This window comes from Rhincodon typus, chromosome 25 (assembly GCF_021869965.1).
Source record: "Rhincodon typus isolate 14 chromosome 25, sRhiTyp1.1, whole genome shotgun sequence".
Lineage (NCBI taxonomy): Eukaryota > Metazoa > Chordata > Chondrichthyes > Orectolobiformes > Rhincodontidae > Rhincodon > Rhincodon typus.
This window is the reverse complement of record NC_063356.1, coordinates 36,327,394-36,354,042: the sequence shown is the minus strand read 5'-3', so window position 1 is coordinate 36,354,042 and position 26,649 is coordinate 36,327,394. Positions and strand designations below refer to the sequence as shown.

Genomic DNA, 26,649 nt, shown 5'->3' with positions numbered 1-26,649 from the left:
TCCCTGTCGCTCTGCGTGTGTGTGTGTGTCTCCCTGTCGCTTTGCGTGTGTGTGTCTCCCTGTCGCTCTGCCTGTGTGTGTGTGTGTCTCCCTGTCGCTCTGCGTGTGTGTGTGTGTCTCCCTGTCGCTCTGCGTGTGTGTGTGTCTTCCTGTCGCTGTGCGTGTGTGTCTCCCTGTCTCCCTGTCGTTATGCGCGCGCACGTTTTTGTGTGTGTGTGTCTGTGTGTGTGCATGTGTGTGTGTTTCTGTCTGGCTCTCCTTAGGTTTCTGGTAATTGTATTAGCTTCCTTCTCACATGTTTGTTTTGTCCGAATTCCCAGTCCCGTATCTGCTGGCAGTGTCTTCATGCATAATCTATGGAAATTCAAATCAATGTATCAGTTATGTGTTTTTCTAGTTCTGGTATTAAGTTTCTGCACTAGATGACCATTTGGTCCTTTTTTTTCATACTTTTAAAAAAATAGTTGTCTGGCTGTTATTTGTTGTTTCTCCAAGCTCCTTCACATAGTCGAGCAATTTGTCGCGAATTTAAACTTTGCACATGTATGTTTAGGTAATGTAATCATCCACACAGACTGTTTCAACGTGCAGTAATTTGGGAGGCCACTTTTACAGAATTGTGGAATAAAGTTGCTTTGTAAAATTTCAGTTTGATTTGTACTGATCTTTCAATATTTTGTGACTTCTTGCTGCTTATGTTCAAAAGTTCAACACCAGACTTGAACCAGGGCTGGAACCATTCTATTTGCTCACTATTTTTCCTGTTTGTAACTGACATGTCTTGTATGATTTATAAACTACGTTGAATCTTACCAAATGAAAACTTTGTTCAGTGCACTGGACTGCTGTTTTGTGTGGAGGACACGTTTGATTTCTTTGCTTCATTCCACCATGTAAGAAAATAATTTAATGGTGTGGGGTGGAAAACTGGAAGGCTTTTTCCAGGTTGTGCTACCACACTTTCTAAGAGTGATGTTGACAGAGGCCTGGGTGTAGAACTTCGAGTGGAATGAGAAGCCTGGAAAGAAACTTGCAGTGTTGGCAATTTAGTTTCCTCTTGTCAGAGGTGTTGTTTACTTGATTTGAGTGTTAGTGCACTCAAATTGCTAATTTCAGTAAATATTAAAACCTGGCGTAAAGACAGTAGTTTCTCAAATTCTTCAAATTACTTTGTCTTGTGTGTAAATGATTCAACAGGAATTGGTATAAATCCATTCTTTCTGTTATCTCTTCAAATGACCTGAAGCTAGCGATGTTATTTTCATATCAATCTGCACGTCATATTGAAGCTTGATCGATGCAACAAATTTTACTTCACATAGACTAAGCCATTATAAAACACTAGTTCAATGAACAGAAATAATACTAAACAAATATATGTTGGTCATAGTGATAATTGTGTAGGGATGGAATATTTTTCCTAATGTTAGCATCCATTCTGACACTAGTCGAATGCAGCAATATGTCTTAACTTCAGACTAAAGAGTTTCTGTTCAGTTACTTCTCCTTCTCCACCTCTTCCACATTCCTCCCACTATACTCTTAACTAACTACACAAGCAGTAGTTTCTGTGTTTGTTTGATATGAACAACTAATGCAGAAAATGTGCAGCTTTCTGTTTCTGTCTTAATTGGTGGGTGCCTGGCATAAACTAGAGAGACAGGAATTATGTATTCAGGCCACATATTCTTTGAGGTTTGGATTCAGACTAAATATCTCAACAGAAGCCAATGATAGATGTATGTAAATAGTGGAATTTCTTGGCACCTGTCCACCTAAAGCAAATTGATAACTAATGGTCACTGTAACCCCTTCAACATGTAGAAAAAATCAAAGCAAAGTTAGTTGACTTTCACTGGATTGGAATAAGAGATAACAAATCGTAATTATTGTATTTTTCATCTCAAGTAACCCTATGTCCAGCTATGTTGTTGAATGGTTGAATTTATCATGTATTGGCTGAATGATTTGAATGGCTTAGAATAAGTGTAGATCTCACCAAAAAGAGCCCACATGTAACACAATAATGTTTCTGCGTTCAGTTGAGTTGCATTGTTGATGATTTTTTAAACTGTTCAGGGTGGCAAAGTTGAATTGTCTGTGCAGTGTGCAATGACTGAAGCAGGAGGCATCATGACATTACTCTTTGTCCAGTTGAATGTCATTAAGTACAGACGTGGCAAATGTATTTGACAAGAAGAATGTGATAAAATATGTAGTGCTTATTTCTTGATGAACAAAGTAAGATTTTAAATGCTAAATTTACATGAAATGTGAAGCTGTTATTTGCTTTTAGAGCTTATAGCTATTTAGATCAAATAATTGGTTAGCTGCAGTGTTGTAGCCTAAATGATTGTGTGATCTTAATAGGTGTGTGTCAATACTTTACTCTCACCTGTGATCGTCTCAGATATTTAAACTTGGGTTGTATACGTGCAAGAGGGAGGAAAGAATCTAGAATGTTGAGAATCCAAAGCAGTCCTGATTTGCATCCAATTTAAGTTGCAGTGCAGTTCCTTGTATTGATTGTTCAATTTGGACATTGTGTCTATTTTATTGGCCTGTATCTGGGTGGTCAGTGATAGAATGGTGCTCATGGCTCACTGCTCTTACAGTCCCTAAAGACTGTGTGTGGTTATTTTTGTCATTCGGTCCAATTTAGAACTCTCCCATTGGGCATCTGGGACATGGGTGAGCACCTGTGTGGTTCTTCAACCAATCTGATTAAAGAAACACGATTGAGATAAGAGTTTAAGCCAGAAGACATAAATTAGAATGAGGTAGCAAGGTATTTGGGACCTGGGATTGTTCTCTTTCCTTTTGTGAGATACCACAAACCCAGGTTAGGCTCCTAGACTCAGGGCCAACAGTGGAACCAGTGAATTTTCATTGTTGATGACAGGGGAGCTAGAATCTTGAGGAACTGTGGCCATTTACAATTAGTACTGAAAATCTGGATTTCCTTTTAAGCACGTGTGAGGAAGGCATTAGAAAAGTGCTAGATTTTGAATAAATGAACAGAGGACCTTCTCTGAGGCAGGTCACTACAGCGTTAAATTAGAATATTTAATTAATTGTAAAATCATGATTAGAAAACAAAAGGGAGTTGAGGGGAAAAAGGCAGAATCAAAAGATAAAGACTTAAGAGAAGGCAAAGTTTTAATTTTTTAAATTCTGAAAAAATGCAATTTCACAAAATAAGTTTGATAGTAATTCAAGACTCATCATTCCATTTAAAATTTACTTACACCTAAATGCAGCACTAGTCCTAACTCTCTTTTCTGGCATGTTTAGAGTTTTGTTTTAGTGCAAAGTCTGGGCTGCTGTACTGGTGTACTCTGTTCTATCTTGGATGAATTGACAAAGATTGTGTATAATGATGCTTTTCAAAATTCTGACCTGAGTTCACATTGTTTGAAAGTGACCTGTATCTAGGCCTCAGTTGTTACAGGAACGTGTGATAGTTTTGACTGGGGGATGTGGGAGGAAGGAGTATGTGGTGGAATGTTAGCAGAGGATAGTGTTTAGACCGATTTGGAGTAATGGCACTGAATGTGTATGCTATTTTTGCTTCCCATTGGCAGTCCAGTGTGCAATGTCATTCACCTTGAGCGTATTTTAGGAAAATATCTAACTAATGTTAAGTTATTGCCTTCCATAAATTGGTTAGCTATCTTAGTGATTGCAGAAGTGGACTAAAAATACTATTTGAGCTGGTAGCTGGGATCGTTATGAATACAGTTTACTCCAACTTTTTGTTTTAATATATTTAAGGAAAGTTATTCTTGTCCCCTAAGTTTTGGTATTCAATATAAATTGCTGTTCATGTAATTGAATGTACCTAATTAATCCTGCCCCTCAGTGTGCCACTGTGCTAATGATATTGCAGTGCCTCTCCGGAGTGATTATGACATGATCAGTTAACCTAAGGTGCTTCCGTTATCATTGTGGACATAGGAATTTATAATGCAAAAGAAAGACAAAAATATGAGAAAAAATAAAATTTTGAATATAAAGTAGGAGTGGTTATTAACTCCTGTTGAAATGATTGCCCTGTGTTTCTACAGCTTCCCCCATTATGTCTCTATGCCTTGGTGTCATACTTTAATTTTCTACTTCTCCTGTGAATCATCTTGAGACATTTGATTATGTTGAAGTTGCTACATAAATATAGGGTGTTGCATGGCAGTGCTAATTATGTTTAATTATGGGCAGACAGATTGTATCTTTGGTCTTCGAATCTTGGAAGTTTCAGTAATGGAAGAAGCCATTTGGTCAAGTGTGCTTTAGTACAGACTTGTGACCAAACCCAGTCTTCAACATTGTGTCTGCGTGGAGTTGAAACTACATCTGTGAAGTATACTTGACTTCAGATTCTAAGATTAATGCAGAAACAGAAGTTGTATTGTTTTTGAAAGGAAAACATCTAATTTTTTAGATTTATTAGGAAATATTAAATGTAAATTTAAAAGTGGATAATGCCTGTGTGAGTGATTTGGTACTCGGCACTTTTTAGATGCATAAGAATAATTAAAAATGACCACGGTAAGTTATTTTTGTTTCCAACTTGGGATTTCTTCCTAAATATGCTGTCTCAAATACTGAAAATCCACTATTTTTATACTTAGCTTTGCATATCTACTGCCTTGGTGATGTCAGGATGTATGTTGTCTGTGTTGCATGCTGTGATGACATCAACATCTTTCGTTGTGGATGGGTACCAATTTCTGAATCCTCAAAGTCAGTCTGTTTGCTCTCATTGCCCATCCATATCTATAGCATCACAATCATAAGTTCTGTGTCTGATCTAATTTGCCATTGCAGAATAGGGTAGGTACTGAATGCCGTGCAGTTCCTTTTCTTTTAACCCGTGGGATCAATTTACAAAGTTGCTATTATCCAGCAGTTCTGAACATCACAGTTAAAAGCAACAATTTCAATTCAAGTTAGAAATATAATCATTACAATTTTGATCTCTCTACCATCCTTGTTCCTTTCGTCACTTGAACTTGTATGCAAAAAGCTGTGTGTTTGTTTTAATTATTTTTTAAAAACTAATGTTCCTTCTCTTAGTAGGCACTACCTGCTGCTGTATAGCCAGTAGCGCTCTCACTTCATTTTAGCTTTGCATGGTATCACTGTGTACTTGAACTTTGTTTTGAGGAGATTATGTCAACAATATTTAAGTGTATAAATTGAAAAGAAAATCTGAGGAAGGGTCACCGGACCGGAAATGTTATGTTTTCTCCTTCACAGATGCTGCCAGACCTGCTGAGCGTTTCCAGTAACTTTATTTTTCCAGATTTACAGCATCCACAGTTCTTTTGGTTCTAATTATAAATTAAAAACGTTTGTTTTAATACTTAGAAGTTATCTCAATTGTTAGAGATAATGCTATCGTAAGCTGTATCTGTGTCTTTCCTAACCTCTCTTCCCTTTGTTTTGATTTACTTTCTGTCCTGTCCACCCCTCTTACCTTGTTCATGTATTCATGCTGTACCAGGTCAGCCATACACTTTTACCTAGTATTTTCCCCCCCCATTTCCCTTCCCCATCCCCAGTTGAAGTATTCAAGAAATACGCTTTATTTAGTTTAGTGTTGTCCTGATTTTCAACTTTTTGATTATTTTCTTGAGTTTTAAGTATTATTACTTTCTTCCTGTAACTTTATAATGGTTTAGATACCAAATCAAATAAATGTGAACTATCCAAAGTGACTTAATTTGATTGTCTGTTCACACGCACAAATATCTTAATTTATGTTCATGTTATTGAACTTACAACATTAAAAACTATAGCACAAGACTAGAAGAAACCCACCAACACACAATGTCCTCACCAGAATAAAATTCACAAAAAGAGAACAATAACAGACTACCCTGCCTAGACATAATGGTAGAATGTAAGAATAACAGGGAACTCCAGACTAGTGTGTACAGAAAGACATACAGACCAGATACTTAATTACACCAGCAACCACCCCAACACCCTTAAATGGAGGTGCATCAGGACATTATTCAAATAAGTCACAACACACTGCAGCAACCCGGAATTGCACGAAGCAGAATAGGAGTACTTATATGGAGTTTTGAATGGGATTGATACCCAAAATGCACAATCTGCCGTTACCTCTGTGACCGACCACAACAAGAAGACACAACACAGCCGAGCATACACTCTACCGTACATAAGAGACATATCACAAGACTATTCAGACCCCGAGGTATCAGAGTAGCCTATAATCCAACAACCACCCTGCAACTGACGAAAGTAAAGGATCCCGTACCCATAACCAGTAAAACTAATGTAATATAGAAAAACCATACAAGGACTGAGAAATATCACATAGGCCAAACTAGAAGAAAACTGACAATAAGGATATATGAACACCAACTAGCCACCAAGAGACATGACCAATTCTCACAGGTCTCAATACACACGGACACTAATTCAACTGGAACAACACATCCATAATAGCACAAGCCAAACAGAGACAGGCCAGGGAATTCCTGGAGGCCTGGCATTCCAACTGGGACTCCATCAACAAACACATTGAACTGGACCCAATATACAAACCACTGAAAAACAGAACCGGAAGCGATGCCAACCACCCCAGAAAACCAAGGCACATAAATAACAAGCAGGACAGAATACCAACATTTCACCGGAAGCGCACTGATGATGTTACCTAGCAGGGTGATGAGTCGTCTGCGATCAAACACACTGGTTCGGCGAACAAGTCTGCAACCTCAAAACTATAGTGTTAATCCTTATCCTGTGACTCCAAGGCCAGCTCACTGCAATTCTGATGTTCTGTGCCATAACGCAATCATTACTTAATGGTCATGGGATGAGATGTTCGACAAACGGCTGTGGATTAAACTGCTGTATCTCAGTTTATATGATGATCGACAGAAACTGTAATCTTTAGTAAAGCCAGGTTAATGCTTAAAATAGTTCATTTCAAAGAGTTTGTTTTACCACTCATATTCATATAAAATTAGAGTTTGTAAGACCAGTCTTTCACCCAAATGGTCTGGATGAATTTCACATGACTAATATTTTGAGGGGTTGAAATCCACCATCTCTCCAGTTGTCTTGATGCCGAAATGTTTCTGGCAGTATATCAGCTCATCAGAGTTGCCAGGTTGGAAATTCTCTGTTAAGTCTACAGCAAAGCTAGCACAAGATGAGCCAAATGTATTTTTTAATAATTCTGTACAAATATGAGGAACTGAGCAGCTGCTTTTAAATGAGATTTGCACTAGTTTAAATTCTATTTCGGTGGCAAACGAGTCAAAGGTAGAAAACGTTTGGATTTTTTTGTCAAAGGTCAGGGGTCTATGTTTGGTCAAAAATCATCAGTTGAAGTTTACATGAGATTGACTGTGACTTGTGTGTGTACTAGATGTGAACTGTTTACTTCAATAGACTACAACTGTTTAGAATCTTTGTAGATATGACCTGTATTGTGAAAAGTGGAACTGTAATTGACTTTTGTATTAATGCAATCGTTATTGAAAAATAATGTTCAGTACTGTATGAACAGCCCTAATCCTTTTCCAATGGCCTTGGTTGCGTGGTCCCACTGCATTTTCCTCTCCAAAGGGAGAGAGTCCTAGACACAAAGGTAACATAGGTTCTTTACATTGTTGATGGAATAATTTAGTTAGGCCCCTCAAAATAAATTGGCCTTGCTTAATATTTACCCTTAATTACTGAGAGTTCCATGCTTCTTTGTTTTGTTTTTTTGTCATTTTGTATTATTTGCATCAGTGATGATGTGACAAATAAAAAATATTCAGTGGCTTTATCAAATTAGTAAATAAACTTCCAAAATAGAGAATGGTCCCTTTTGAATCTATGCTTCACAAGTGATGGAAGTGATGAGCAACTTCTGTATATCTGATGAATTGCCTCTTTTGTGCCAGAACTAAAATAAATCCAACTCTATTTCTAGTGGGGAAAATACAGTTGAATTAATGGACACTTTGATAGGCTGCCTCCCTAGTTAAACTTTACATGAGATTGGAAGAACTGAGGGCAGAAAGACTTGGTAACTGGTTGTGTCACAGTCTTTTCCATTGAACTCAGATGGTGTCCTGCTCTTTGAGGTCCACCTTAAATGTACTTCAAGTCTTAATAGTACGCTTTAAATATTGGGAAAAATGAGCTTAAAGCTTAGCCTTTTTAATTGAATTGGTTTTTGTTGTTCTACTTTTAAGTGTTCCTGGAGCTGCACTGATAATTCTGCGCAGAACTTGACACTTACCTCCTCCTCCTCTGGTTTCAGTTAGATTTCTATGAATATGACTCCAAGACACAGTGTAAAATGTGTCATACTAAAAGTCAGATTTTGGTTTTCGTTTGAAAATGTTATGCCATTTGCCTATGAATTGCTGTAACCATGGTATATAGAACATTGGTAAAAGGCTGTGTTTTTACAGCTGATGTTTTGTATCGCCTTTTGAATACAATGCTGAAGTCATGTTTTTTGTGCATTTGTATCATTAAGGGTTGTTTTTGGAGCAAAATTGAAGTTACTTGAATGATTTTTGATCTTGCATTTGTTGCGTTGATTGTAAAATATTGCATTGTTGTACAAGCGGAATACCTTTTTCTAATCAAGTAGTATGTTACCTTTTGGTGAATTGAATAGCAAATGAGTAATTTGTTAGTATAGTAATTTCGATATCCTCTTTCCATTTCTGGCATTTAAAATCATGCATTTCTGCTGTGACCCATTCTTTCCTACTGCTCACTCTCTAGATCCTGCTTGAAACAATTGTGTATTCTATTCAATGTTCTATGCTTAAGATGAGTTTGTGAGTTTACTTCAGTTGCAGCTGAATTCAGCTGTCATTAACAGGTACATATTGCTTCTTGATAGGTTATACAATATAATTAATTGTGTTATCTTTTGGTTTACTGGAAGCCTGAAATGCTTTGCATGTATCATCCAGACTACTTTAGGTAGTTAATATTATACAACTGTTCTTATGAAGCCAAAGACGAACAATATCACTAAAGAATAGTTTAGCTCGTTTTTAAAATTGTCTCAACTTAGTATGTCCTTAAATGAGCATAGTTCCCAGCATTTGTTATTTAGAGGTAGCTTGAACATGCTTTGTGATAGATGCAGTGAAGTTTGAAGTTACATAGTCAAATTAAGTCAATGTAGAAAATCTTTTTTCTCCATTTGTCATCTGTTGCAAGACATACTGTAATGTGCATTACCAAGAAGATTTGAAATCTTATACTTTTAAGAGCACTTTTATTGATGTATCAAATTGGATACATTACAAAATGTTTCCAACTAGATGTGAAGTTTGGCTCCTTTCTTTAAGAAAGGATACAATAAAATTGATCAAAGCTATCTTTCCATTTGAAATCTGTGGCTATGTAAACGTGTGGACAGGCGTTGAGAGTTATGGATCAGGCTCCTGATTATATAAATTCCTGGATGTGTTTAAGACTATGATTAAGTTGTATTCAGAGTACTTAAATAGTACTCTGAATACAACTATCTAACCAAGGTCAATAATACAGAGAATGTTCAGAAGTGACAACAGTTGCCTTTGTGTATTTATTCTGTAATCTAAACCTTATCTCGAATTTTGAAAGTGTCGATTGCTATAACTATTGTAAGTTCTAATGTATAGGTACAACTAACATGGGAGTTGTTGCATCTGTGACCCATTTTAAGCAAACACATTATTGGTATAAATATTTAAAGTTGTGCAATTATTTTCATCTTTGCTCCAATTTAAACTATTTTTCAAATTTTCTATTCATGTTATTTCCTGGATCTCTGAAGTTCTTGTCCATTCAAAAATCCTTAAAATACCTTTCCTTTCTAGATTTAAACTGTTCTTAATCATACAACTTATGAACTCCAAGGGTTAAGAGTATGTAAGTTGACAAATTGTCATCAACAATTCCCTCTAGCTTGGATTAACTTTGATTTGGGAAAAGGGTTTCTGCAGGGTAGTCCTATGTAATTTGAATGGAAAGATTGGCCAGTTTCTTTTGTTTATGGAATCTGAGATCTTTTCTTGTTTATGTTTTCATAGTGTACGTTATTCTAGTAACTAGAAGGGACTTATTTGATACCCTGATATGGCAGTTAACATTCACTGCTTGCTGTTGTACTGTATCGAGGATTGGCACAATCGGGAGATGAAGGGCAAAAGAGAAAGAAAGCTAACCAATTTTTCATGTCGTCCAATTATTGTTATTCACAAAGTAATTTTGAAATGTAACTTCAATTATTTGTCAATGACAGTTATGCTTGCTGAAGAATTGCTTCAATGTTTTGGCTCAGTTGCTCAAATTTTGACACTGAAGTTATTTTTATACATGATTATATTTGCCATTGAAAGGGTGTTGATGCTTTTGCTGGACATTACCTGTTTTGATTGCATAATAATTTAAAATGGTGTTAGTTTAAAACAAAAACATTCAGTATGCGCAAATTCTATTTTGTTAAATAAGAAATGGGTTGTTTGTACCATACTAAATTAGTGATGATCAAAGTACTTAAAAACGAAGTATTTAACACAGTTGAATTCATGAACAAATATTGTAGAACTGCTTTGACATTAAGAAAGCTGAGGAGGGAGATAGCGCTATGGTTACTGATTTTAAAGGAATGATTAGCAAGCCCTTGATCCTCAACACCACTTCCTATGCATTTTATAATGCACGTGTTCAAAGGTTTTACAATCTTAAATGGACCAGATGGTTAAAATATTTAATGTAAGTAGTTATGTCTTCAACTATGCTTTATCATATGATAGTTTTCTTTGTTAAATACAGTGAATTGTACTCCTTTAGTACTTTAGATTTTCCTGTTTCCATGATCATAAAATTAGAATGCTCTTTAGTGCATTAGCAGAAAAATGACCTCCTTGCTGTAGTGATAAAGATGTTTTGGATTCATATAACAACAAAGCGCATGGAAATACTTAACACTAACTTTTTTTCAAAAGAGTGCAGTGTTGTTTCTGTGGATTATTGTTGTGATTGTTCTGATGTTTACAGCAAAGTTCAACACTACTTCAGGAACCATTATGCATTAATATATTAGCACTTTGCTCCTCTGCTTTATATATTGAACTGACTAAATATAATTGACTCTTATCTTTTACTGGATATTCTGCCTAGCGCATTGCCACAAGCTGCATTGAATAAATTTGTGAAGGCACATATTGTATCTGTAGTGCTTCCAATTTGGGGAAAGTCAGTTGAAGATGTGGCCTGTACAATAGTACTTCCTCATAATACCTTAGTCACCTCCGTTCTTCTTCCATTGGTCTCCTGCTAGTTTCTCACTTTCACCTCATTGATCAGCTCATCCAAAATCAATCCAGTTTCTATCCCATACCTAAACGGAGCTCAGTCTTCACCCTGTCTTGTTGACCTAACTTCAGTGTCTTCTCTCTCACCCTTACTGCCCCACATGCCTCAAACTTAAAATTATCTTTGTAAATCCATGCTTTTGAAACTTTTGCTCTGTGGCTCCATTTTGAGGCTTAAAAATTGTTGTGACTCAGTAAGAATGAGGAGTGTAGGGACTTAAGCGGATCGGGTGGGGTGCAATTGTTATAATATGGTTGGACTCAGTGAGGCTAATTACTATCTCAGGGCTCATGGTCTCAATTTTAGTGTGTCGCTCCACTTGGCATCCTGACCCCTACTTTGGATTACCCTGGTTTACATGGTTTTGTGGGTTCACTCCTTCGCTACGACTTTCAACTTATTCTTCTCCCTTTGTTTTTCTCCATCATTAACTATTTAAGCTATTTAAAAATGGAATTCCCACTGTTTTTGCCTTCCTTTGTCTTTTAAGATCCACAGCGAAAGTTTAACTATCAAGATAATGTAAATTGCAGGTTTCAAAAGATTTGAAAACACATTTGCAGTGCTTAGTTTCCTTGAATGACATTCGAAACCACCTTAGAAATAAATGTGATCTAGACTTCTTTTGAAGTGTTCATTAATTAGTTTACAGTGTAGTGCTAGGAAATGAACTGATCCTTCCAAACGTGTTCTTGTACTTATATACTATACCCTTCCCAAGAATCAGTAGATGCCAACATTGCTTTTCCTGTCTTCCACTTGTTTCAATTCTACTGGACCAATCAATGACTGGGACAGCACAATACTGTGTAATTTAGTAATTTTAGTACATGAATGGTCAATGTATATTACCATACCAGCTTTTATTGGAATAGTATTCCTAAATGATGTGGTTTTGAATAAATGTAATACTCTCTTTTTTGTCCCCTCTGTAACATGCAAGTATATTGATAATATAACTTAGTTTTTTTTATTCCATTGTAAAATATTTATTTCAAGCACCATATAAATTTGCCTTTTTGGTTCATAAAAAAAAACCTGAAAATTAAAGTTGCATTTGACAGCCATGAGATGTGAATGGCCAGAATTTAACATATGAGTGATGATAAAATAACCTGTAACAACATTACAAATGAGACCGCACGCTTTCTTATTGAGAACAGGACTCTCAAACAACATGCCCTGAAACTTCTTGCAAGGTTGTTCTCGTAAATAATGAATACGTCCTTCATCTATATGTGTCTGAAACGCGCATTCTAATTTTCACCTCACTGTCGTCTTTGCAAGCTTGGAAGCTAATTTTTATTTGGTTTGAAACTAGCTGGGTTCCAGTGGACTTGCTGCTTAATGAGATTTTTGGTGTGATGGTAGATAATGTTAGCTGTGTACATAATGCAAGTAACGGTCGTGATTTGTAAACTGTACACAGTTTTCCCTCTGCTGGCAACTTAAAATTCTTTATTGGAAATTTCTTCTTTTTGTAAGAATGCTTATTGAGAAAAAGAAGTTTGGAAAAATGAAAAAACCTTAATTGTGCCGATGTTTTAATTTTGGGTCTACCACCACTCCCTTCCATGGTTTCTGTATTTATAAAATACACTATATTCTGAATTAAGTGCATTTAAATATGGGCTTGAATTTTTATTTTAACGTATGACTTGAATTGGTGCAAGACTAATAGAGTAGGAGAATGCATTTTGCTGTAATTTTTCCGTGGCTGATATAAATCTTTGATTCAAATTTATTATTGTCACGTGTACAGAGGTACAATGAAAAATATTGTTTTTGCATGTTAACCAGACACACCTTACTTAAGTGCATCAGGGTAATCCTTTCCTTGTTACTAGGGTTTCTTGGCTATTTTGCAATGATAGTGTAAAGCAAGTACATATGAAGTTGAATACAGTTGAATTAATGGTCTATGAAAAAAAATTATGTTGTATAGCAAAACAGGATCTTACAGTACTAAAGAAAGAGCACTATTTCTGTGCTGACTTTGTGAGTGATCTAATGGTTATGTTCATTGCTCTTTTGTTTGTCCATAGCCATGTAAATATTTCAGTTTCCAGTTATACTTAATCCATGTTTGGAAAATTGCGATGGAATTTGCATCTGCCATTTTTTAACTGTGTGTATTCCAGATCAGAACTGTCTGTTTGTAAGAAGAATTCCCCATTTTTCCCTTGATGTTTTGTAATGATAACTTAAATGTACATCACCTGCTTACTGACGCATATGCCAACAACCAATTTCACACATATATGCTCTTCTTGCCCCACTTCCCCTCTCCTTTGCCCCCACTCTTCCCCCTCCTCCTCGTGCTCTTTCTACTTTTGTATTCTCGGATGATCCTGGTATAGTCAGCATATTTCACAAATGAGAGGAGGGCCACTAGTGCTTTGTGAGCCATCTAGATCTTTTGGTGCATAACTGAGCTGGCAAAAATATGAGATGGTTGTGAATATAGGTTGATGTGTTCACATGGCAGGGAAGCAGTTGAGGTTAAGGGAGAATAGGAAAGCAGAGAACTCTGGAGAGAGGTGGAATGAGATGAAGGTTCATATCGTCTAAGATGAGGAATTGCTTGGTGCAGATACTGATGGAGTAAATAGTAGAATGATCACGTCAAGGAAATTAAAATGGTAGTTAGGTGGACAGTAATAAACCTATATATAACCTCAGAAAATGTTTTGTCAAAAATGTTTTGTGAAAAATGTTCTGTGTCTTAGGTGAATTTAATTTTGTAATTTATAATACTTTCAACAAAGATGGATGGATGTTTATGGTTCCTGATTAAGCAGCAGCTTTTCAATCGAAATGTCTATGGAGCTCTGGCATTAACACACACAGTACTATTTGGCCAGCCCCATTTTTTCCAAAGTTAAATTTTAACTTCTTAAAAATTTTATGACATTTATTGCCTTGCATTTAAATTATGTTTCAAAATTTTGTTCTATTTGATTTCTGCCATTGCATACCTGTGTCTTATGTAATTGGAGTAGAAATTATAGTAGAAGGTTTGAAATGTTGAATGTCATGCTATCTAACTAATGAATTACATTTGGAATGCAGATTTTTTTAAAAAATCCAATGCATATCAATTATGTGTGAGTGGTTGTTGATTTTTATTTAAATTTCCCTCTTTGCAGGGCTCCTGAAATTATTCTTGGGTTACGATTCTGTGAAGCAATTGATATGTGGTCACTAGGATGTGTTATTGCAGAGATGTTTCTGGGATGGCCATTGTATCCAGGTGCATCAGAGTATGATCAGGTAGGAAAAACCTCAATTTGTAAAACAGACATTTTTAATATTTGTGTATAAGTATTGCTGAAATATTGCCATACATGAAAATGCTTTGTTTTGTGCTAAATGACATAATGTCTTAATGGATATACTGACTATCTGATTTAGAATTCATTTAGATTTTGGGATTTTTCCTGATTTGTGTTAAGGTGTGTGGTGGTGAAGTGCAAGGCTGTTGGCATCAGGTTTGCATGTTTTTAAGCTAACACATTAGCTGCTTCTTTACTTGGTTCATTTATTCACTTGTGGGACGTGGGTGTCACTGAATTGCCAGTAATTATTGCCTGTCCCCAGCAGCCCTTGAGAAGATGATGGTGAGCTGTTTTCTTGAACCACCACAGTCTGCATGCAGTAGGTTGACCCACAATGCTCTTAGGCAGGGAATTCCAGGATTATGTCTTAACAACAGTGAAGGAACAGTGATATATTTCCAAGTCAGAGTAGTGAATGGCTTGGAGGGGAAATTGTGGGTAGTGGTGTTTTATATTCCTGCTGCCATTATCCTCCTAGATGGAAGTGGTTGTGGGTTTGGAAGGAGTTGTGGAAGGATCTTTGGTGAATTTCTGCAGTGCATCTTTTAGATAGTACACACTGCTGCTACTGAGCGTCAGTGGTGGAGAGAAGTGGCTGCTTGTGGATGTGGTACCGATCAAGTGGGCTGCTTCGTGCTGGAGCATCTCAAGAAGCTTGAATGTTGGGAGCTGAACCCATCCAGGCAACTGGGGGAGTATTCCATCACACTCCTGACTTGTGCCTTGTAGCTGGTGGACAGGCTTTGAGGAGTCAGGAGGTGAGTTACTTGCCGCAGTATTCTTAGCTTCTGACCTGCTCCTGCAGCCACTGTGTTTATGTGGTGAGTCCACTTGAGTTTCTGGTCAATGGTAACCCCCAGGATATTGATAATTGGAGACTGGTGATAGTAACACCATTGAATATCAAGGTACAGTAGTTAGATAGTTTCTTATTGGAGATGGCCATTGCCTGACATTTCTGTGGCACGCATGTTGTTTGTCACTTGTCAGCCCAAGCCTGGACATTGTCCAGATCTTGTTGCATTTGAACATGGATTGCTTCAGTATCTTAGGATTCACAAATAGTGCTGAACATTGTCCAGTCATTGGCAAGCATTCCCACTTCTGATGTTATGATGCATAGGAAGATCATTGATGAAGCAGCTGAAGATGGTTGGCCCTCGGAACTACCCTGAGAAGCTCCTGCAGAGATGTCCTGCAGCTGCGATGACTGGCTTCTAACAATTACAACCATCTCCCTATATGCAAAGATATAGCTCCAATCAGCAGAGAGTTTGTACGCTGATATCCATTGATTCCAGTTTTGCTACCGCTCCTTGATGTCTCACGCAGCTGAATGTGACCATGATGTCAAGGGCTGTTCTTCTTATTTCAACTAGTTTTTTATAAAATATGCCCAGTTTTCCCAGTTCTTGTGGAGACAATGATGTTTATGAGCCGTTGGCAGACTTAACTGACTCTGCCCTACACAAAGTAGAAAAAGAGATAAATCTATTTAATTGTTAAAGAATATCTCAAAGTTGGCACCTGAGTGTCCTCTGTAGGATGCCTAGTCCAAAGCTGGGTTGATATTGCAGTTTCCAATGGCTGGTCAACAAAAAAAAAATTAACACTGAAAAAATAAAAGTTATAGTCTTCACCTCCTGCCAGAGATTCATTTCCTTGCCACCACTTCCATGTGTGCCCTCCAGCCACTATCTCTGGCTGACTGCACAACCTCAAATGTGACTCTTCATTTACGCTCTGACCTCTCAAACTCTCCATTACAAAAACCACCAATGATAACTTTATAACATTGCTGTCTCTACCTTGCTGCCTTAGTTTATATGCTGCTGAAACCTCCTTCATGCTTTTGATGCCTCTAAATGTGACTATTTCTGCCATCCCAACTTTTCATCAACTTAAACTCACCCAAATCCCTGCATGTCAGAATATGTATTTGCCTATCACTCCTGTGCTCATTGCCTTCACTGTCTTTCCAATTCACAGAAATCTTGATTTTTAAAAATATTTATTCTTGTTGTACAAATCTCCTGTCTTTCTCTTTCCCTTTTTTTGAGCGTGTATAAGCAACAGGAAACCGGAGAAAGCTCAAGGAATGAGAAAGAGAAAAAAACTGAGAGCAGGGAAAGACTGGTATTTTGGGGATGAGCAGTGATAGGGTTGTGGTGTGGAGCAATTGTGGGTGGTGGTCATGTATAGTGAGAGGTGGATAAGGGACGGCAGAAGAAACTGGCAACAAATGACAAGATCGAATTTGCCTCAGAAAGCAGACAGGAGTTGCAAGTGAATAATTTTCCTTCCAACTGAGATAGGTAAGAAGTGACATGCTGTTACTTAGAATCATCAGCAAGGATGCTATTTCTGCATCAATTGCAAGAGTTGTGTGAAGGTTGGCTGAGGGTTTTTATATTTTGAACTTGGCTTCAATGGGAAAGATGGTAACATTGAGTTTCTGCCTAGGACTGAGTTGGAAATTGTTTGGTACACTGCCTGGTTTCAGCTTTGTGAATTCACCTTTTTCTGCTGCCCAATTATGTGCTGGGGAATTCTGCAGTCTCTTGAGCGATTAGTTTAGAACTTAACGAGCTTTACTTCAAAACTGTCATGTTCTGCATTCAGGGAAGTTATCTTTGTTGGCTGTTTAGCTGCAGGTGTCTTTTAGCTCTTTAAATAAAAACAAAATGCTGGAGGTTTCTGGTTTGGTTGAAGAGTTGGATTCAACTCAACACATTAATTCCATTTCTTTCTTCATAGATGCTGTGAGACCTGAAATTTTCCAGCACACTTGTTTTTATTTTAGATTTCCAGCATCTACATTGCTCTACTTTTTAGTTCTTGTTCGCTTTCTGTTTTGAAGTCCAGCATTTTCATGTTTTTAAGGTAATTGGTCTCATACACATTTTACGTGCATTTCATTTTCTTTTAAAGTATCCAAAAATTAGTTGATAGTGTTTCCTTTAGCTGCTACTTTGTCATGTGTATCACCTTCAAGTGAAAAAAAGCATGTTCTTTAACCAGCGTTGGTGTGTAACTGTTGCTGCTGTACTTTTTCATGAACACCAAGAACTTGTTTGTCTGTTATCTGTGTTTGATTTTATAGATGATCTACTATGATACTACCATGATAGTTGCTATTTCAGCATTTGATGTGGTATTGAAAAGGACTGTAATTATTCAACCATGCTTACCCCATCTCTGAAACACTGAGTGGAAAATGTATCATTGGTTTACAGGTTTGTGCTTGGGAGCATTTATTTCCAAACAGGAGAATGCTCAGAAGGGCAAGAATTCTACTTTGATATTTAAAGTTTCTGATCAAAGAACTTGGTGGTGTTAGTGCATACAATAATGCAAACACTGAACAAGACTGAACCTGCACATCAAAATGGTTTCCCATATCCTTGAACTTTCTTATTGTTATAACTCGGTGACTGACCGAGGCATATGAGAGCATATGTCCTACATGAAACATTTGTAAGACAGAGGTCCCCTGCTCAAACTGCCCCATCATACCACACTGCGTAGACTACTTTCCATATCTTGGGAGTCTACTGTCGACTAGGGCAGACATTAGAAAGGTTCATTGTTACCTTCAGTGTGCCAGTTCACCCAGTAGCAAGCTCATGACATACAGAGCAGTGCACCACTTGTGTGTCTGAGAACTGAACTATATATAGCAGACACCTCAAAATCCTGGAGACTTGCTAAGAGTGCTGCCTGTGCAGCAAGATTCTGCAAATCCATTGGTGGGATAGGTGCACCAATATCAAGTATTCTTGCTTAGGCCAACATCAAAACATTAACCATGCTCGATCAGCTCCACTAGTTTGTCAGCATTGTCTGAATGCCTGACATGAGACTCGTGAAATGAAATTTTACTCAAGAGCTTCGACTTGGCAAATGAACCTCAGAAGGGCAGAGGAAATGCTTCAAGGATATCCTTGAAGTGCAACATTTCCATCGACACCTGGGAATCCCTGACCCAAGATTACCTGAAGGAAAGCAGCTGTGAAAGTTCTGTATAACTTGTGTCTCATTGCCAACAACCAGCAGAAGTCAAGACTCAACCAAGAACAGAGTGCAGTCCAGGTATCTCATAATCTGCCCCACCTGTGACACTGTTAATTGTATATTGGACTGTTCAGTCGCCTGAGAACTCATTTTTAGCTTGAAAGACCGCAAGGCATTGCCTAAGATGATATAGGTCCTTAGTAAATGCTCTGCATTTATCTACCGCAGTTTCTTTCGTGGAGAAATATATGGGTAGTTCACTTGTGTTAAAAGCCAGTGTACTCATTTACATTTAATTAGGCAATTTAATTAGGCAACATTTATAAGTTGGCGATTGTTTTTAGTTTTGGTCAGATTACGGGATGAATTATTTGCTCAGATAACAAACCAGTTATTTTAAATGGGATTGTGCCTCCAAACTCAGACAGCAAGAAATAAATGTTAAATGACAGTGTTTTCTCTCGTTAGCAAATATTCAGACCATTTGTAGCATTACTATTTCTACTCCAGTTGAAATCTGACTTGATACATTGTGTTGAAAATAGGATCCTCTATTCTCTTATCTTGAACATTGTCAGAGTTAGAAGTAGTATATTTTGTTTTTTAATGCTCCTTTGTTTAATAACATAAAATATCGTTTCTTCCATATTGATGCTTAATTGACACAACTATTCTTGAGCTTAAAATTGAAGACCACCTCATTCATAGTAACTGACCTTTTGGTGAACCCGCTGGAAGTCTAGTGGTTAAATTTTTGTTCTTGCTTTTACACAGCTTTTTCAGTGACTTCAATCCATAATATTTAGAAGATATCACTCTGAAGTTTAATGATGTGCTACTGTGACCTCTAGGCTGATTGAGTTTATTGCTTGGGTCCAGAGTTTTTCTTACAAATTAAAAGTACAAACATGAAGTACTAAAGTGTAATTTTGATCTAGAATCTACACACGCAGATCACTTTTGCCACATAGATATCTCTGCCTCTGAAATGAATTGCACTTGAAACGAGAGCCCAAAAATGAGATAAATGTTTATTGTGATTAGCACTGTCATTCATGGGGATGTTTTGCATCAGTAAATTGGTGTGGATATTGCAACAGACTTGTTTTTTGTCTCAGTTGATCAGCAGAAGACTGGTGTGTGCATGAAGCAACAAATGATGCTATTATTTGCATTAGCCTTTCTGCTGAGAAATTGATAACTAGCAGCCTACTGTAAGGTGCAGCAGTTAATGTTGATAGTCAATATTTGTATATAATCAGTTGCAAATTGCTATACAGTTAATTGAGACAAATTTAAATAATGAAGGCAAAATATTGAATCATCCATCATTACTATGTCACGCTCCAATCACCCCATTAAATCTATTTCTGCCACACGCCATTCCAACTAAAACAGACGATTGATTAGTATTTTTCATGGTTGTCGTTGACTTTGTTCAACTAAATCCTCACCTTTTAACTATAATGCTTTTGTAAAAAGAAGACCTTTAGTCCCCGTCTTTCAGCATTTTGTTTATTTTCTCAAGTCCAAGGGTGCAAACTTGAATGAAATTGACGCGCATCTATTCCTATAGACCAAGAAAGATGTGGCTGAACCACACCACACTGCAGGATTGCAGGATCACTTTTTGAGGGTAGAGATAATAATGAGGTTCTTTTCTCCACAAACAACTGTCTCTATAAGCTCTTTTCCCCTGTCCTTTTCATGTTTCCTTTTAAAAACATATGCCTCTCCTCTTCCAAATAGCCAGGGTGGTGAAGGACAGAGTTAGTGCAAATCTTTACAGAGGTACAAGCAAATTTGCACCTCCAAGCTCAAAGCAGCACAAGTGAATCCCCAATTAAGATTACCACCTGAGTACAATTTTAAAGTTACCTTTAACAGTTGACTTTTGTTACAGTGACCTTCTGTTAATTAGTCACATTGATTTTCAAATTAATTGTTTCAGAAGAGTAGGACAAACTCATGGGTTCATTTCTACAAAGTTAGACCCATCTGCTTCCTCCTCTCCTACTTGGTCAAACTTTCCTACTTATATCTGACTTGATCAGCATTTGTTGCCCTTCCACATTTGACCATGAGAAGGTGGTGGTGAGCTGCCTACTTGAATGGCTGCAATACATGTAATGTGGATACACCTTCAGTGCAGTTACAAAAGAAGTTCCAATTTTTTGACTCCGTAACCGTGAAAGAATAGTGATAGTATCTTTGTATAAAGGATAGTGTGTGCCTTGTTAAGGACCTTTTCAGGATGTGATGTTTCATGTGTGTTTTACCCCAATCCCTGTAGATGGTAGAGTTTGCAGGTTTGGAAGATGCTGTCAAAGGAGCCTTGGTGCAGTACAGCTTGTAGATGGTGCACACTGCTACAACTGTGAATCGGTGTTGGAGAGAATGAATGTTGAAACTGGTGACTGAGGTGATGATTAAGTTGAGCAGCTTGGTTCTGGATGGTATCAAGCTTTTGATTGCTTTTAGAGCTGCACAGGTCCAATTAAGTGGAGAGTTTTCCTGCACTCCTGAACTTGTGCCTTGTAGATTGCAGGCAGGCTTTAGGGAGTCAGGATGTGACTTAAGCACCACAGAATTCTCAGTCTCTAACTTGCTCTTGTAGTCATAATATTGATATAGCTGGTCCAGTTCAGTTTCTGGCCAGTGGTAAGCCCCAGGATGTTCATGGTTTAGGATTCAGTGATAGTAATGCTGTTGAATGTTAAGGGGTGATGATTAAATTCATTCTTGTTGATGTTTATTGCTCAGCGCTTGTATGTCATGGATGTAACTTGCCACTTAGCTGCACAATGCTCATTATTGTTTAGGCCTTTGTGGATATGGACGCAAACTGCTTCTGTATTTGAAGAGTCCTGAGTGATGCTTATCATCAATTGCAGTTGTCAACAAAAGTTCCCACTTCTGACTTTGATGCAGAAAATGTCAGTGATGAAGCAGCTGAAGATGGGCTGAGAATGCTATCCTGAATATCTCCTGAAGAATATCCTAGGTCTGCCTCAAACAGCTACAGCCATATTCCTTAGTGTTAGGTCTGACTCCAACCAGTGAACATTCCCCCTCAATTCTTATTGACTTCAGTTTTGCCAGGTCTCCTTGATCAAGCGCTACTTTGATGTCAAGGGCAGCCACCCTCGCTTGAGTTCAGCTCCTTTGCCTGTACTAGGACCTAAGGCTGTAATGAGTTCAGGGAGTGAGTGGACCTGGCAGAACCCAAGCTGAGTGTTTGTGAGTAGGTTATTATTGTGTAAATACCCCTTATTACAGCTGTCACTAATCCCTTCCGTCACTTTGCTGTTGATGGAAAGTAGACGAATAAGGCATAATTTTCCCTAAATTAACACCACAAAGACTTCTTTAGCTTTCACAATAAAGTTTGCTGTTTCACCAGTGACCATATTCCCCCATCAATCCATATTTGAAGTTAAACTGTATTGTTGGTAACTGTAACATTCTGTTTGCACTGAGCTAAACTTTTGACTGCAAAGACAACTTTCTGTATTAGTGTCACCCGTGTCTGTTGTTTTCTCAAACTGAATGCTGCTGAAACACTTGTACCTTTACTACTTTTGATGTTTAAATGTACTTACAGTCAATATCCTCCCTAACTCCATAACATCTTCCAACCCTAAAATTATCTTCTGTCAAATATTGTTGGAACTGCACTCATCCAGGCAAGTGAAGTGTATTCCATCACATCCTTGACTTGTGCCATGCAGATGTTAGATGGAATTTGAGGAGTCATGTGCTGAGTTAGCTTTTGCAAAATGTTCAATCTCTGATTTATTCCGGTGACAATAGTTGTTATATGACAGGTGCAGTTACATTTTTTTGTCGGTAGTGACCCCTGGAATTTCAATAGAGAGATTCAAATATTATTTTTTTTAATTTAACTTATTTTTCTAATCAACCTAATCAACAATTATACATCCTTGGAGCAGGTGGGACTTAAACTCAGGCCTCCGTGTTCAGCGATAGGGATTCTACCTCTATGCTACAAGAGGCCCCAATAAACAAAATAGTAAATTTAAAGGATTGAATGTCAACATGGTTCACCTGACTCCCTCTTCTTGCAAATGGTCATTGCCTGGCATTCAGTGGTATGAATGTTAATTACCATTACCAACTCAAGTTTGAACGTTGTCCAAGTCTTTCCTGCCTGTGGGCAAAGACTGCTTCATTATCTGAGAAAATTCGAAGTGGGATTCCTCACTGTACAATCATCAGTAATCGTCCTACTTCAAACCTTCACAATGTTGAAAAGATCATTGAAGTAGCTGAAGATGTCTGTGTTGAGGGTGCTGTCCTCCTTCTGAGATGATTGATCTCCAATCATATCTGCCTTCCTTTGTTCTTCATATGATCCCAGCCATTGAAGTTTTCCCTCTGATCACTGCTTCATCCCAATTTTACAATGACTTCTTGTTGCCATGTGTCACAGCTGAGTTGTTTAAGGGCATTCAGTGTTACCTTAACAGTGGAATTTAACAATTTTATTTATGTTCAGATCAAAATTGCAACAAGGCCTGGAGCAGAATAATCCTGACAGAAACCATTGACCATAAATGAACAGATAATTGCTGACTAAATGCCTCTGAGGGTACAAAATTAGAGGTATACAGTTATATTACTGGTGATAGTCCAAAGCAGCTCAATAATGCCCAGTTTTGAGCTGCTAAATTTGTAGAATCTGTTCCATTCAATATGGTGATGGTGCCACAATACATGAATGAGGGTGTCCTCATAGTGAAGACTCATCTATACATTAATCTGGTGGTCACACCTACCAATACTGATATGGATGGATTAATATGTGACTGCTATGAACATAACATGGTGTTATGTTGTATAGCAATTGTCTGCATACTGAATTGAATTCATCAGTAACTTGGGGAGAGGTGTGTGTATTGGAGGGGTGAATTTCTGCATGACACAAGTTTTACTAAAGTCATCTACACAAGTTTTAAAATTGGCAAAAAGTTGCAATTATGGTTGTTTTTTTCTGTTTTTTTTCTCTCAGATACGCTACATTTCTCAAACACAAGGTTTGCCGGCTGAGTACTTGCTGAGTGCTGGAACAAAGACGACAAGGTTTTTTAACAGAGATCCAGATGGAGGATATCCATTGTGGAAGCTCAAGGTTATTTAGATTTTTAATTTTTAAAAAAAGCCAGTGGGATTGACAAAAGTCTTTAAATTAGCCTTTGAAAGTAGACTTGCATGTTTAAAAGCTGCAAGTTCAGTACCACCCTAGGGAGTATCACTTGTCTGCACTTGCAGCTAAGTTTTAAAAAGCAGTTTTTATCTTATTCCTTATCTGTAATAAAGTCTTGTGTGGTTATTTTTCTGTTTTCTTCAACTCATACCTACAATATATGATTGCATAGATTGTAGTTTGGAAATTGTGTTGTTAAGCACTGTTGTAATCTGCAAAGCTTGCTAGCTAACTAGATACATACTTGAACAAGTAGGGTCGTGTAGTCAATGTTGACATAACTGGCAAACTCCTTCACTTGACATTTAGATGTGAAAGACTTAAATTCAAACTCGGGTGTTCTGGTTGCAGAATTCCTAGCATTGCATCTGTTGAGTTCTCAATTTTTAAATTTCTGATGTATCGCTGCTATTGGTAAATGCTGATAACTAGTTATCTAATTGTCGTGTTTGTGAGCAAAGGTATGTCACTTAATAGAGTTTGTTCTCCTCTGAGTAATTCTGATCAGCTCTAAGGATAATCCAAACACACAACTTAGTGTTCAGATTCTTGTCTAGACTGCATTGTGAAGTAGCTGTTACCTGCAAAATTCAACTGTTGATCATTGTGATCTCAATACAACAAGGAAGAAGTCCCTTTTCAATCAATAATATACAGCTGCAGGCATTGGATGATACTGTCTGCTGTCTCCCAGGCCTTTAATGTTATTTCTGTGTTGCTACTAAAGAGAATGACAGAGAGAGAGAAAGCTTGGTTTACTAGCAATTGCAAGTGCCAAAATCATATTTTAATTATTTCAGATTGTATATTCTGAATATGGGTTAAGTTTAATCCTCTGCTTTTTTGTTTTACCTGTCTTGAAAGAAAATATTTTGTGGATAAGTAATAGACCTTTAACTAAATATATTAAATGTTAAAAGTCAGTTAATGGTGCTATTAATTCTGAGTTATAACAACATGTTACTATGAATGAAGGAATCCATTGACCAAGTATCAATATGACCATGATAGTCTTAAGAATTGAAGCTGAGAAGCACATTAAGGATATATTTAAATATATATAATTCTTTGCAGAATTCCTTCATAAAGCTATCAAAAGTAAAGTGCACTACATGATTAATTTACTGAGTAAGAATTCTCCAAACTTGGTACCAGAAGATGGTAGAGAGCAGTTTAATGTTTAGTTCTGTAGTGTTACCATGACCATCCTATGCATTTTAAAAGAGATTAATCATATTTGATTTTTTTTTTAAATCATAGCCATTGAGCTGCAGTGACTTTCATTCAATTTATTTAATCAAAAATGGAGCCAGTAAAATAATCTGGCCAGTAGCAAGTTGAAGTATTGGTTGAGGAAATAGTCTTCAGCACTTTGTCTAGGAAAACCTAATTTTTTTTGCTCTATTAGACACCAGAGGAACATGAGTTAGAGACTGGGATCAAATCGAAGGAAGCAAGAAAGTACATTTTCAACTGTTTGGATGATATGGCTCAGGTATGCATGGAGTTTGACTTGTTTAACTTCTGTCATAGCTCTGTTATTATCCATTTGTAAAGCAGGTTTGAGGCAACACCAGAAATTATCACTCTAGTATTCTTTCTGTTATGCTTATGAGTGACCTCATTCTCTCCTCAATGCAATGAACTTAAAAAATCAGTGACTTCACAAAGACGAAGGATCAAAGTCACATCTTCCTAAACTTTATTCCTTGATTCCCCATTGGATGAAAGAGCTCATTAATTTAAGTTAAAGCATACAGAGATGCAGAAATTCTGAGGGGATTCACTGAAGACCAAAATGACACAACCTGCACCTATCCAAGTCAGAAATCTCATGATCAGACTACTTAACATAACTCTGCTGGGTGTTACTGGTACACTGATCAGGTAGGAATCTTGCTGTGGTACCCTGCCCTATCAATAGTTAGCTATGACCCTCTCTTATTGCAAAATTTTCCTGTTCTGCTTAGGGCCTGTAACTAATCATTCTCCATTCAGTTGTACTGTCAAACTGGCCTTGAAATTCTGGAATTTCCCTTGTTTGTCTAAAGTACCTCCCATGTACCAACCAACCCACAGTACATGCCTTCAGCGATACTGAAAGTTGGATATTCGTAGATATTTCTGAAATTGTGCACCATTATGAATCGAAATGAGGAAAGTGCATTATATAGTCCCATCAGTGGAGATTACAAACCCCAACTCCTTTTAGTTTTTCAAATAAAAACAAAGAACTGTGGATGCTGTAAATCAGGAACTAAAACAGAAGTTGCTGGGAAAGCTCAGCGGGTCTGGCAGCATCTGTGAAGATAAACCAGAGTTAATGTTTTGGGTCCGGTGACTCTTCCTCGGAACTGGTCTGAGGTTTAATCTTCCTCATTTATTTTGATCACCTGAATTAAGCTTATTTGTTAATTCTGGTGACAGTGTTTCAATGGATTCTACTAAATTATGGAGCTTTTAAATGAAAGAATGAAACTAAATCCAATGTACTTCAAATGTTACTGCCTGAAGTGCTAGTAGTTAGCCTAATTTTTTCTATCACTAGTGAAATTAATCTATACCAATTTTGAAACACATACGTTGTTTTTTCCTGAAGTTTTAATGGGTCCTATGAATTTATTGAATTTATGGTTTTGATGATAAATATCAACAAGCAGAATAATAACACTATTGTTTGCCATTCTACTTCCAGTTAAAGAGTCTGAA

At 37.2% G+C, this 26,649-nt stretch overlaps 1 protein-coding gene across 2 annotated transcripts in view; it reads left to right on the top strand.

The window, feature by feature from the left end:
• Window positions 1–26,649, top strand: part of LOC109921333 (homeodomain-interacting protein kinase 1-like) — a 64,134-nt gene that overhangs the window by 20,096 nt on the left and 17,389 nt on the right. For both annotated transcript variants that reach the window (XM_048612194.1, XM_048612193.1), the window contains exons 3-5: window positions 14,511–14,634; window positions 23,746–23,865; window positions 25,349–25,435. In XM_048612194.1, coding sequence (XP_048468151.1) covers window positions 14,511–14,634; window positions 23,746–23,865; window positions 25,349–25,435 — 331 coding nt within the window. The remainder of the gene's footprint in view (window positions 1–14,510; window positions 14,635–23,745; window positions 23,866–25,348; window positions 25,436–26,649) is intronic.